Below are 15,321 nucleotides of genomic sequence, written 5' to 3'. Positions count from 1 at the left end.
TAACATGTAGGCTGACAGGACTGCGGGGAACTTACTGAATCCTGAAGAGAAGGCTTCCAGCGTCAGGCAGCCCGTACTGCCCACATCCAGGGAGTCAAAGACCTCCTCTAGTTCTGTGGCGGATAGGGGAAGCTCTCTGTGCAGTCTCTGTGAGGCACAAACACACACAGAACACTGTGGTGAATATGTTCCATGGTGAAAGAAACAAGGCACGCCTGACTGCTTTTTCAGTCAGACTACGCAAAGGGCTACATCTTTAAGGGCGACTGGGTAGCACAGTCGCCTACCAGCGCAGAGACTCTGGGATCTAATCCAGCTGTCAGCGGTACCTCCGGCTTGGTCAGTCGTCCCTACAAACACACAGTGTTAGCGGGTGGGAAGCCGGTGGGGTATGTGTCCTGGTCGTTGTAAACTGCAACTCCTACTGGTCGGTCTGATCAGCAGGGAGGGGATCTGGGGGAAATAGCGTGAACCTCTGCACGCGTTACGCTCCCCCGGTGAGAGTCCTCGCTGTCAGGTGAAAAAAAGCGGCTGGCGACTCCACATGTTTCGTGTTAGTTCTACACCCTCCCCAGGCCAACAGTGGGGCAATGCGCGCAACGACCAGGAAGGGAATTGGCATAACGACAAAATTGGGATGGGTGAAAAATACAGAAAGCCCAAAAATAAATAGAATAATAATAAAGAGCTACATCTTTGTCTCTGAAGAGATCATCAGCAGTGATGCCAGTAACGCGTTACTAAGTAACGCGTTATTGTAATCTGATTACTTTTCCCCGAAAATAGTAATCTAACGCGTTAATCTTTAAAAGCCAGTAATCTGATTGCAGTTACTTGTCCAAGTGGCTGTGCATTACTATTTCGTTACTATCTCATCATAAATTCATAATGCAGGCGGAATGCAGTATTTTATTTCGTTTTCGACAGTCAAAAATACATTTTGAGCTGTTTTTCTTATTTGGGAGTGACGTGGTGTGGCAGTGAAAGGGTTAAATACAAGAATGTGTCCCGCGGCGTGACTGGTCCCTCTGTCTGTGAGTGACTCTGCTTTGGTCCAATCACATTCCCCATACACAGTCTGCGAATCAGAGGCAGAGTAGGGCGGGTCTTCACAGCACGTCATGTGACATATGCGCCAATCGTGTGACAGCAGGGCTCCGTCGTCGGAGAATTCCACCCCAAAACGCTTGGCAAAATTAAAAGTGAAACAGCAAGATGACTTTTGCGGTTTCTGTTCAGAATTCCACCCCAAAACGCTCGTCTAAACGTAGCCTCAGTCACTACTTCACGGCGGAGGAAACAAAATACTGTCTACCGCTAAAAACAGCACATCCAATTGCATTGAAAGCATCTGGAATCACAACACTAGCCGACGCTTCGACTAGGTACAGGAGGGTTGATGGTGGCAGAGCAAAAGCTCTTATTTGCCAGATTTACAGTTAATTTACATGTTAAAGAGAGACTGATTGTATGTTTATAGAGAGACATTTATAAAAACAATTTAATAGTTACAGTTGATATAATTGAATAGTTCAGCCTGCATTTGTTAGATGTGATACACTGGTTTTGTAAAACCACTGGCTGGCTGCTCTAATGCTGTGAGCATCATAGACTGTTGCTTTACCATACTTGATGGTACAGAAGCTGAAGCACTAGTTTAACAATTTACGTTATGTGCAGAGAAACAAGTTAAAAACAATTTATGCACTTTCAATAAAGCGTTTAAAAAAAAACTGTTGGGGGAACGATGACGACTTCGTAACCTAGTTACTTTCAAAGTAACTAAGTTACTCTGATAATCAAGTAATCAGTAAAGTAACTTAGATTACTTTTTAAAGGAGTAATCAGTAATCAGTAATCAGATTACTTTTACAAGTAATCTGTGGCATCACTGATCATCAGTCATCTTGAACTTCTCCTCGAAAGAACAAAATGGCAAAGGATGTAGTGCATGCAGTTCAATATGGAAAAAGAGTTGAAGTTGAAAGGAAACCACGTTTTAGTGGATTTCTATTAATCTCAATGACGATGTGTGCAAAATGATTGTGTGGCATAAACATAGGTGTGATCTATAAAAAGATGTTCTCCAAAAAGGCTTTTAAAATAACCCTCCACTCAAACAACAACAAAGACATGATGCCTGTTCTGGATTCAAGAGCTTATTCGGACAGTGTTAACTCATTCAGCGCCAGGGGTCGCTGTCTACCTTCTGGGTAGAACGCCAGCGCTGTAAGTCAATGGGGCGCTTTGTTCACTTGCGAGTGCTTAAAATATATCTTATATTATAGCTATGGGTCTAATACCCTTGTTGATTGTCAGTGAGTTGCTTCCAGTCAACATGCACGAAACAGATTGTTTTTTTCATCCGTACATTTCCGTTTTATACCGTGGTGAATAAGAGTATATTTCCAGAGCATTCTGTCTAATCTCAAGAAACTCAAGCAAACGGTGCTTCAATGTATTTCCTTAGAAATCGTGCCATTTGTCGCTTGATTTATGAATCGTTCTGAAAATAACGCTAAATTATCGGTATTATATGTGTCATCATGCGCGAACAGAAGCGGGACTGAAAAAACGCTTATCAGTGCTTTGCCTGCAGCCAACGTCAGAAACACACACACACACACGCTCCGATGGTGGTGAAAGAAACATCGGATTAAGCCAAGATTTGTAACATAGAGTCCTTACCTGGTCTTTGATGTCCTGCAAAAAGATTAATCCAATTGCTGATCGCCATTCCAAATATTGATCGCGTTTATTGATCCAACATTATATGTCCGAAAGGCATAATCCACGCTTCTCTCAGTCTCCCCAGTCCATGTGTTATAACGATACTGCATGCCGAGAAGGAAAACCTGGACCGGACTTGTTAGATCAGCGTACAGCCCAAGGGGAAGGGATTTCAATGATGTGCAATACCGGCTGGAAGGCGTAGGCGGTGGTATTTGCCCTTTGCGAGGTCAGACCCATTCCCAATGATAACATCAGGCTGGATGGATGAAAAATTTATGGATATAGCTAATAAAAGAAATAACGATTAAAACCCGAGATTTCTCGTGATTGGCGCTCAACGCATGGCAAGTTAACCCGACTTTTTCCGTGATTGGCGCTGAATGAGTTAAGAGGTGGTGTGTGTGTATGTATGCGTGTGTGTGTGTATGTGTATGTGTATGTGTGTGTGTGTGTCGTGTGTGTGTGTGTGTGTGTGTGTGTGTGTGTGTGTGTGTGTGTGTGTGTGTGTGTGTGTGTGTGTGTGTGTGTGTGTGTGTGTGTGTATGTATGTATGTGTGTGTGTGTGTGTGTGTGTGTGTGTGTGTGTGTATATATACAGTATATTCACAATATTATCATGAAGTGTCATGCCTCTCCTATCAATATGGGACAATGTCATAAAAACTCACTTGCCATTCAATGGGCACTTCACCAGAAAACAATGCTGATTTATTTTTGTCCATAATCTCCCAAGGCTCTAAACTGTTTTGCACACATCCATTTAGTTTGACAGTTATTATTGAGAGTAAATTAGTTTGAATAGCTCCTCCCGAATAACTCGGACGTTGTGGACAGCGACTCCTACAGGTCGGTTGGTGCGCCTGTACAGCAGAATCAGGAAGTATCGGGGGCAGCGTGCAGCGTGCTGAGAGATCGCGCTGTGCAGGTGAAAAGATGCGACGGCTTACCCCTGTGTACCTAGCTGTCTCTGTGTACCTAGCTGTCTCTGTGTACCTAGCTGTCTCTGTGTACCTAGTAGGGCTGACCTTCGAATTTTTTTGACAATCGAAGCTTCGGGGCCGAGCTTCGATTTTAATTCGAAGCTTCGAATTAAAAATGTTGTATTCATTAATCTTTTTTTTTTTTCTTTTTCTTTTTTTTTATATAATCTTTTTTTTTTTATCTTATATTGTGGGACTTGTACAGCACTTTGGTAAACGTTGTTGTTTTTAAATGTGCTCTATAAATAAAGTGGATTGGATTAATGAATTAAGTAGCCCCTTTCGTGACTGTGACGCAGCCAACACAGTGTGATTTAATTCAAGGTGGATCGCTGTTGTCGTTTGAACAACTTCAGATTTCATGGGAACTACCAATCCCCCAAATCAAGAATGTTTAAGATGAATGAAGTAAGATTTTGATTATTTGAAATATGGCCTGTGTAGACTAAACTATGCACAGAATTATGTCAGTCTACAAGGTCCGGATTCTACATGGTCCGGCAATGTAGACCTTGTAGACTCCACTACAGACCAATCATCAGTGAATGTTCATGCATTTTTAAGAAGGGCTACTTCCACAAAAAAACAAAGAACTCACCAAAACATCTCAGTAGCACCTTATCTAAATGTTCTATTTCATATATGGAGATTCATATTTATTTATGTATTGCATGCATTTCTACATTTTATTTCCTATTTTGTTTATTCATCCCAGTATCTTTCTTTCTTATGTGTGGAATTCTACAAGGCATTTACATTCACATTTACATTTAGTCATTTAGCTGACGCTTTTATCCAAAGCGACTTACAAGTTCTGTACGACAGGTCATCAGGAAGGATACAACTCTATCAGCTGAGTAACAATATTCATCAAAGTGTTGCGTGTTACAGTGTAGGTTAGTTTATTAAGACAAGTGCATGACAGTAAGGTTAGTTAGGGTTAGATTTTTTTTATTTTATTTTTTAAATTTTATTTCAGATAATGGTTGAAGAAGTGCGTCTTTAGTCGACGGCGAAAGATTGGATGGGATTCGGCTGTCCTAACTGGGGTGGGTAGTTCATTCCACCATTGTGGGGCAAGGACTGAGAATAGGCGTGTAGGTGGTGTATATGTGTTTGAGGATGATATCCTAGTGGCGCCGAGGTGAGTGGCAGCCTTTTCATAGCAGCTCCCACCCCCTTTACCTGTACCCCCCCCCCCTCCCCCCATGCTGCTATGATGCCTGAATTTCCCCAAGGGGATCAATAAAGGAATATCTTTCTTTTTCTTTCTTATCTTTCAAACAGGCAATAGTGATGATATAATTTGGGCAGTGCTGAGCTGGGTTACTTTCCTCCAGTGTATTTGTCCCCCGGCCCCACCCAATGGCCCCATGCACACACACACACACACACACACACACACCGAAGTAAAAATAAAAATAAAATAAAAGAATTGAAAAAAAAAGTGTTTGATTTTTTTTTTTTTTTTTTTAAACTTCGATTTTTTTTTTATGTTCGAAGTTTGTGCCATCGAACGAAGCTTCGAAGTATTTAAGACAGCCCTAGTACCTAGCTGTCTCTGTGTACCTAGCTGTCCCTGTGTACTGGTGTCATTCAGAACAGACCCGTCTCATCCTCAAAACATCTCATCCAGAGACACACACACACACACACACACACACACACACACACACACATCCATACACACACACACACACACACACACACACACACACACACACACACACTAACCCTCATATCAGTGCGGGTGATGAAGCCCTTGCCCTCCACATCACAAGTCTGAAAGAACTCCTTGGTCTTCTCCAGCAGGTCCCTCCTCTCTCTGCTCCCCTCCTCCAGCAGGGCGGCGATGTGGCCGCAGTCCCTCCTCTCTCTGCTCCCCTCCTCCAGCAGGGCGGCGATGTGGCCGCAGTCCCTCCTCTCTCTGCTCCCCTCCTCCAGCAGGGCGGCGATGTGGCCGCAGTCCCTCCTCTCTCTGCTCCCCTCCTCCAGCAGGGCGGAGATGTGGCCGCAGTCCCTCCTCTCTCTGCTCCCCTCCTCCAGCAGGGCGGCGATGTGGCCGCAGTCCCTCCTCTCTCTGCTCCCCTCCTCCATCCTCAACACACCGCTGCTGCGAGACTCCACCCTGGAGGGACACAATGACATGTCATTCAACAGTGATACAGGATGGAATCAATCAGACCATCCATCACATGTGGACCTGGACCTGGAGCTGACTGCCGCGTACGATACTGTCTGGCACCGCGGACTCCACCTGAAGCTGCTGAGGATGGTACCTGATCGGTATGGTGACGTTTATCATGGAGATGCTGTCTAACCTCAGTTTTGTCCTACACACCAGCGATGGCCAGCACAGCAGGCTCAGAAGACTGAGGAACGGTGTCCCACAGGGGGCAGTCCTTTCTCCGATGCTGTTTAATATTTACATCTACGATCCCCCAGTCACAGCATCCAGAAAGTACGGCTACGTGGACGATCTTGCCATCATGCTGAGAAGACCCACATGGAAGGCACTGGAGGACGGTCTTAACCAAGACATGGACATCCTAGTAGCCTATCTACAAAAGTGGCGCCTACAGCTCAGCACCGGCAATACCGTTACAGCAGCATACCATCTCTGCAACAGAGACGCCAAGAGGGAACTGGAGGTATATGCTGACCACAAGCGTCTGGAGTCCCAGCAAGCCCCTAAATACCTTGGTGTGCGTCTGGATCGGACACTGTCCTTCAAACAACACCTCGAAGATGTCAGGGCAAAGACAACATCAAGGGTTGCGCTGATCCGACGCCTCGCTGGTACAACCTGGGGAGCCACTGCCAAGACCCTTCGGATATCCACCCAAGCCCTGGTCTTCTCGGCAGCGGAGTACTGTGCCCCAGTCTGGAGCAGAAGCCCACACGTGAGAAAAGTTGATGCGGCTACTAACAACGCCCTCCGGATCATCACTGGATGCCTGAAATCTACACCCGTCTTCCTGCTGCCAGTCCTTGCAGGAATCGCACCAGCTGGCCTACGACGAGAGGCTGCCACTCTCGCCCTAGCAAGGAAAGCAGTGAAGCATGACTGGCACATCCTACACAACACCACAACAACAGCAGCACCTCTGAGCAGACTCAAGTCCCGCCACCCCTACAACAAGGTGGCACAAGAGATGCTCCGTTCCACCACTGAGGACCTGTCCAGAAATGGATGGCTGGCGGCAGCCTGGAAGAGAGAGTGGGAGCGCGCTGGGCCAACCGGCATCCACCATTACATCTGGGATCCAGGAGATGGCGCCACAGGAGACAATCTTCCACACCGGCAATGGGTTCTGCTGAACCGTTTAAGAACTGGGGTTGGTCGCTTTAAAGCATCATTAAAGAAGTGGGGCCTGGCAGACAGTGCTGCATGTGAGTGTGGAGACCCTGAGCAGACTGTTGACCACATCCTGACCGTCTGACCCCCTATAGAGACCACCCTCTGTCCCCTATACAGACCACCCTCTGCCCCCTATACAGAGACCACCCTCTGCCCCTATACAGACCACCATCTGCCCCCTATACAGACCACCCTCTGCCCCCCTATACAGACCACCCTCTGCCCGCTATACAGACCACCCTCTGCCCCCTATACAGACCACCCTCTGCCCCCTATACAGACCACCCTCTACCCCCCTATACAGACCACCCTCTGCCCCCTATACAGACCACCCTCTGCCCCCTATACAGACCACCCTCTGCCCCATCTATACACACTACCCTCTGCCCCCTATACAGACCACCCTCTGCCCCATCTATACAGACCACCCTCTGCCCCCTATACAGACCACCATCTGCCCCCTTTACAGACCACCATCTGCCCCCTATACAGACCACCATCTGCCCCCTATACAGACCACCCTCTGCCCCCCTATACAGACCACCCTCTGCCCCCCTATACAGACCACCCTCTGCCCCCTATACAGACCACCCTCTGCCCCCTATACAGACCACCCTCTGCCCCATCTATACAGACCACCCTCTGCCCCCTATACAGACCACCCTCTGCCCCCTATACAGACCACCCTCTGCCCCCTATACAGACCACCCTCTGCCCCATCTATACAGACCACCCTCTGCCCCCTATACAGACCACCCTCTGCCCCCCTATACAGACCAACCTCTGCCCCTATACAGACCACCCTCTGCCCCCTATACAGACCACCCTGTGCCCCCTATACAGACCACCCTCTGCCCCCTATACAGACCACCATCTGCCCCCTATACAGACCACCATCTGCCCCCATATACAGACCACCATCTGCCCCCTATACAGACCACCATCTGCCCCCTATACAGACCACCCTCTGCCCCCTGTACAGACCACCATCTGCCCCCCTATACAGACCACCCTCTGGCATGGCTACAAGACACGGAGTTGGACCTCTGACGTTACACGAAAGAAGAAGAATCAATCAGACCATCCATCACGCGTGCCGCCCACCTCTGATCTGCCAGGTCCCTTGGGGTCACTGTTATGACAGAGACAGGGATTGACATCGTCTAATGGGGGCGCCGGGCCGAGCGGGGGGGGTCGTGTTCGGCGGCTTGTCGATCAATCTGAAGTTGGTTTGGTGTTTCTATGAAAGAAGAAAAAGGAACGACAGCTGTTTAAGGAGTTATACAAATACAAGAATAGTAGATATTTAGATTCCTGCTTTGAATTTGGAGGGACTGACGTGTTCCAGTGTGCCCTACAGAGAAAGTAGAATGGAAATCTCACATAGCACATGTTAAAAAAAAAGATGTCCAAGAGTATTTTTTGTTATGAATAAAGTAAAGGATGTGTTAGAGTATGAGGCAATGAGAACACTCTACTGTTTCATCTCACCTTATCTTAGTTATTGTGTTGAAGTATGGGGGAATACTTATGAGACTAATATAAAACCATTATATACTACAGAAGAGGGCTGTACGAATCACACAAAGTGAATTATCAAAAACACACAAACAGATTGTTTATTAAATCTAGAATAATTAAAGTTGAAGACATGGTTAAGTTTCAAACAGTATTAATTATGTTTAGGGCAAGAAATAAGATACTGCCAGAAAGTTTGCAAAATATTTTTCATTTAGAACGTGAGTTTAGTAGGAGTTTTTTTGTTTATTTTAAACATCAGTTTGCACGTACCACACTTAAACAGATGTGTCCTTCAGTTATTGGTGTAAAATTGTGGAATTCTCTCCATTGCGATCTTAAAGGAAAACTCCAACATTTTGGGAAATTTGCTTATTTGGCATCTACCCTGGAGTTAGACAAGAAGATGCATACCCTTTTTCTTCTCTGTGCATGCAGTAGGAGTAGGAAGACACGCACCGTTAGCCTAGCTTAGCGTCAGTCACTGGAAGTAGGTTCCTCCATTAGCCTAGTTCCCAACATCTTCCTACTCCTACTGCATGCACAGAGAAGAAAAAGGTATGCATCTTCTTGTCTAACTCCAGGGTAGATGGCAAATAAGCTAATGTCCCAAAATGTTGGAGTTTTCCTTTAAGGGGTGTAATCATATTTATCAATTCAAAGAAATTTATAAAAATAAAATATTTAGTCATTATCAATATGAATCTGAATAGTGAGATATTTTCTTATCTTTCTTTCCTTTTTTTTGTTTCATCTGTGAATTGTTTGTTTCTTTGTATATGGTATGAATTATTATGTTGTGTAATTTAGGTTGTACGCCGACCATAAAGTGTTACTTGTTTAGTTCAGGAATAGGGGGCAGGTCATTATAAGATTTATTCTTCTTCCTGCTTTTTTTGCCCATGTGGTAGAACTGTATTTATGTGTTTGTCTGAGAACTGTATTATTTATATTACTTCCATATGGCAAATAAAACTCTGAATCTGAATCTGAAAGTTCAAGTTCAACCGACACCTAATGTAAAATGGGTGGAAGTTGCCAAGATGTTATCTTTTTTTTTATCCACTTTTTCTCCCATTTTTCTATTTTTCTCCCATCCCCAATTTCATATCATCCAATTAAACCCTCCCCTGTCTCGAACGCTGTTTCTTGCCTCCCACAAGCCGGCTGTAATGTGGACTAAGTCATACATAGCACAAGTCCCCTCCGGTACTTGAGGTAACAGCAGTCGCATCTTTTCACCTGCGCGGCGCGATCTTTCAGCGTCAGGGGTCTGCGCTTTGGAGGGGCGCCGCCCCCATCGCTTCCTGATTCTACTGCGCAGGCGCACCAACCGACCTGTAGGAGTCTCTGTCCACAACGCCCGATCCCCACCCATCAGTTTCCCACCCCCTAATACTGCCAATGTGTATTAGTACGGACGACCAGCTAAACTGAAAGCAATGTGGAGCGCTGGGCTCGAACAGGCGAACCCAGCGTCTCCAGTATTCGTGGTGAGTGCCTTGCCCACTGCACCACGTAGATTTGTTATCTTTGAAGAAACGTCTGAAAATGTCTGGTTGAACAAGTTATCAGAACATTGCGTCGTGTTTGTTAGAGCTATGCAGTATTTCCCTTTCCTTAACTCATTGACTGCCAGCTATTAGCCTCATCCTGTAGTAGCTACCGCCACCGCTGTAAACGGTGGGAGTCGCTCACCTTGTTTGCAGGGCTATAACTATATATATATTATAGCTATATATGCAATACTATGGCCCATTTGACATCGAGTATCTATCGTTCAAGATGTGAAAAAGGAATATTTTTTCCATCCACACATTGTCGTTTTATACCGTGGTGAATATAAGTATGGTTTTAGAGTGGTCTGGGGTCATTCCTGGGAGGCTAGTAATAGCCTGCAACGCATATTATACTTAATCCATTGGCATTTCGTCCCTATACACTCTACAATAAAAAATTCAAATGCATATGATCAGTATATTATGTTCCATCATCATGCATCAGGGTCGTTTCTGATTAATTGATTGTCAATAACGGCATTCGTTAGTACAACAGCATACGTTGATCAGGGCGATGGCTATGAAAACAATGGACAACCAAGCTGAAATTGACGTTAAATTGCTCTTACCTGTGGCCGATGATATTCCAAAAAGAATATTCCAATTATTTGATTGCCATCTGCTAGATCGTATGTCCATTTGGCCCATGCCATAACCCCCCACAGCATAATGAATCCGGTGTCCCGAAAGCGATTCAATGCGATCGGGTGAAGATCTTGATCCACGTTAAAACAAAACTCCGCCCGGATGACTCTCAATGACGCACAGCCCCATACACAGAGTCAGACAGGAAGTGTGACATAGGCCGCATACCACCAGGCGGCGGCATTGGACCTTTGCGATCTCAGACACATTGCCACACAGTACCACAGCCTTCCAGGATGATTTATGAATGGAAATAGCGAATAAAAGAAATAACAATCATAATAACGAGTGTACTCGTTGTTGGCGTCCAACAATTGGCGGGCTATATAACGAGTATGCTCGTCGATGGCAGGGAATGAGTTAATAAGCTGAGAAAAAGCAAACCCACAACGGTATGTAAACAACATACTATGAAGGATTATCTTAATACCTCACAGCACAAAACACATGCCAACCAGCACTTCCAAAAGCACAGTTGGACAATAATATTATTATAGTTCCTCTAAAGCAGGGCTTCGTTCTACCGAGGCCAGGCGCCGTCTGGTTAGCTTTTATTCCATTATTATTCCTATTGTTTGCACAATCAAAGCGGGCATGGCCACCTTCATTTCACTATATGTCTTGTGTCTGCTTACCAACTGTCCGTCTGCAACACTACTATCACCAACATCTAAGAAGGGAGATCCCCCCTTGAATGGCCCTTCTAAGGTTTCTCTCCTCCACACTGCCTGTGGAGCTTTTTTCCCTATTGTTAGGTTTTAGTGAGTTTTTCCTTACCTTCGCGTGGGATATGTCTGGGAGTGCTTGCATTCTTTCATTTATTTGCATTCATCAAAAAAAAATTGGACCTTATGGTGTTCTTGTTCTGTTCTTGACTTATTGTTATGTTTTCTTCTTGACTTGTTTAAAGAAGACCTGTACGGCCCATGGGGACATTAACGTGTGTTGTCGGGCCCTATAAATAAATTTGATTTGATTTGATTTGTATGTGATGAATAAACCTCTTGAATCTTGAATCTTGGTTTTCAAGTATAGAGTCAAATGTAATTGTGGTCTATTGAAGGTTGAACAGCTGCACGTGTGCTTGTCTGCATCAGACAGGCTCACAGTTCATTAGACATGAGTAAGTGCAGCTCTCTGGTGGGAGGGTGGAAGCTTCATCTTCTTTGTTGTATCAAAGCCAAAAGTAAATGAAAGGTACTACAGTAACAACAAAGAGAATATGACACCAACATTAAGAACATGACACTGGTTCTAGTCTTCACAAAGAAGTACTCTCTCTCTCTCTCTCTCTCTCTCTCTCTCTCTCTCTCTCTCTCTCTCTCTCTCTCTCTCTCTCTTAAACTAAAAAATGGGGATGAATAGTTCATGTGTAAAGTTCAACACACTACTGTGTTAATAATCATTACTATGTAATGTTACAGTTAGTATTTCTCATTGTGGCAATAAATAAACATGCATTTGTCGACTCTCATGTTGATAAGAGTATTACAACTTGAAAATATCAGTTTAAGGTAGATTTAGAACAGATACAAAATGTGTGATTAATTTGCGATTAATCACGAGTTAACTATGGACAATCATGCGATTAATCAGATTAAATATTTTTATCGATTGACAGCCTTACTAAAAACTATTTGTATATATTGTATGTCTACACTTTTAATACATTTAAATTAAAACGATTATTTGATCTCTGGAACATCTGTAAGACCATTTTACTGTTCTAAACATACAAATGTAAATGGCCATGGTTATGATCAAACACATACAGAGTGCTGTACATTTAATGTAGAAAAAAAGATCACTTACCTGGAGAATGATCCCCAAAAGAAGCTCCCTGAACATCAACAGAGCAGCAATAATCACTCTTTCTGTTCAGGAGGTCTTGCTGAAGTCACTCTGCAGCCATGTGATGTCATCATGGGGCCGTGGCCAGGGGGGGTTGTCTCATCATGGGGCCGTGGCCAGGGGGGGGGCCGTGGCCAGGGGGGGTTCAGTCTGGCTCGCTGCAGAATGAACCCTCTGTGTAGAAAGCAACGGGTTCGGACGCTTTGGGGACGTTACAGCGAAAGGAGAGCTTTGTGTAACTATGATGACAACACATTTTATTTGATTTGATTAGACTAAACTTAATTTAAAACATGCATGCATAAATCATTACATTAAAAACACAGGTTGTCAGGGAATTAAACGCGTTAAAGTCCTTAAAAAAAGGTATTTCCATCGAGGTCCCTGTTGGCAGACATACAAAACCACATTGGAACAGAACTCATACATAAAACACAAAGCATTAAACAATCAATAGCATTTATATACAAAATCAAAACTAAATTATAAACAATCAATATTTATTTTAATCTCGAACTACCAACTCTATCTAATAATGATACAACATCCTACCATATATCACTATTATACTATATCCTCATTATAAAAATAAAATAAAACTATCCTAAACTACACTAAAACCATAAGCCCTACTACCTGGTCATTTAGACTCAAATCTATATTTTAATAATAATAATAATAATAATAATTTAGGACCTGCTCAGAGGTCATCAATCGGCACACATGCGATGCATGCATGCAATTCGTATCTGCGATTAACCCATCCCGTCGTCCTTCCCCCCCAAGGGCAGCCGGGAGCAGACAGGCGTCAACGTGAGCCGCGCCAGGGGACCAATCCAAGTGCTCCTGTCCGTCTTCGTCAAGGACGCCACAGCGTTAGCGATCTATTGTTGTGCATGTTTTTCCATTGGGTTTATCTTATCGGGGGGGGAAACCCTTGCAAGCACGGGGAGAACATGCAAACTCCACACAGAAGTAATGTAATGTCTACATTGGGTATAAGGACAGTACCTTGAATGATACTGTATAATAATTACTAGTACCTTGAATGATACTGTATACTAATTACTAGTACCTTGAATGATACTGTATACTAATTACTAGAACCTTGAATGATACTGTATAATAATTACTAGTACCTTGAATGATACTGTATACTAATTACTAGAACCTTGAATGACTGTATAATAATTACTAGAACCTTGAATGATACTGTATAATAATTACTAGTACATTGAATGATACTGTATACTAATGACTAGAACCTTGAATGATACTGTATAATAATTACTAGTAGCTTGAATGATACTGTATACTAATTACTAGAACCTTGAATGATACTGTATAATAATAACTAGTACCTTGAATGATACTGTATAATAATTACTAGTACCTTGAATGATACTGTATAATAATTACTAGTACCTTGAATGATACTGTATAATAATTACTACCTTGAATGATACTGTATAATAATTACTACCTTGAATGATACTGTATAATTACAAGTACCTTGAATAATACTGTATAATAATTACTAGTACCTTGAATGATACTGTATAATAATTACTAGTACCTTGAATGATACTGTATAATAATTACTAGTACCTTGAATGATACTGTATAATTACTACTAGTACCTTGAATTATACTGTATAATAATTACTAGTACCTTGAATGATACTGTATAATAATTACTAGTACCTTGAATGATACTGTATAATAATTACTAGTACCTTAAATTATACTGTATAATAATTACTAGTACCTTGAATGATGCTGTATAATAATTACTAGTACCTTGAATGATACTGTATAATAATAACTAGTATCTTGAATGATACTGTATAATAATTACTAGTACCTTGAATGATACTGTATAATAATTACTAGTATCTTGAATGATACTGTATAATAATGACTAGTACCTTGAATGATACTGTATAATAATAACTAGTATCTTGAATGATACTGTATAATTACTAGTATCTTGAATGATACTGTATAATAATTACTAGTACCTTTAATGATACTGTATAATAATTACTAGTACCTTGAATGATACTGTATGATAATTACTAGTACCTTGAATGATACTGTATAATAATAACTAGTATCTTGAATGATACTGTATAATAATTACTAGTACCTTGAATGATACTGTATAATAATTACTAGTACCTTGAATGATACTGTATAATAATTACTAGTACCTTGAATGATACTGTATAATAATTACTAGTACCTTGAATGATACTGTATAATAATTACTAGTATCTTGAATGATACTGTATAATAATTACTAGTACCTTGAATGATACTGTATAATAATTACTAGTACCTTGAATGATACTGTATAATAACTACTAGTACCTTGAATGATACTGTATAATAATTACTAGTACCTTGAATGATACTGTATAATAACTACTAGTACCTTGAATGATACTGTATAATAATTACTAGTACCTTGAATGCTACTGTATAATTACTAGTACCTTGAATGATACTGTATAATAATTACTAGTACCTTGAATGATACTGTATAATAATTACTAGTACCTTGAATGATACTGTATAATAATTACTAGTACCTTGAATGATACTGTATAATAATTACTAGTACCTTGAATGATACTGTATAATAATTACTAGTACCTTGAATGATACTGTA

The 15,321-nt window shown here is 42.4% G+C and overlaps 1 protein-coding gene across 1 annotated transcript in view; it reads right to left on the bottom strand.

Annotated features, from left to right (window-relative positions):
• The window catches only part of cracr2ab (calcium release activated channel regulator 2Ab), a gene marked incomplete at both ends in the record, with an annotated part of 215,482 nt that extends 209,621 nt beyond the window's left edge, over positions 1–5,861 (bottom strand). Inside the window, 2 exons of the mRNA XM_084325246.1 lie at positions 36–147; positions 5,448–5,861. Coding sequence (XP_084181372.1) covers positions 36–147; positions 5,448–5,861 — 526 coding nt within the window. The remainder of the gene's footprint in view (positions 1–35; positions 148–5,447) is intronic.
• Positions 5,862–15,321: the final 9,460 nt, after the last annotated feature.

This window comes from Notolepis coatsorum, assembly GCF_963971535.1.
Source record: "Notolepis coatsorum genome assembly, chromosome: 1".
NCBI classification, from domain to species: Eukaryota; Metazoa; Chordata; class Actinopteri; order Aulopiformes; family Paralepididae; genus Notolepis; species Notolepis coatsorum.
Note: the sequence above shows the minus strand (reverse complement) of the source record. Positions and strands in the feature narration are given on the sequence as shown.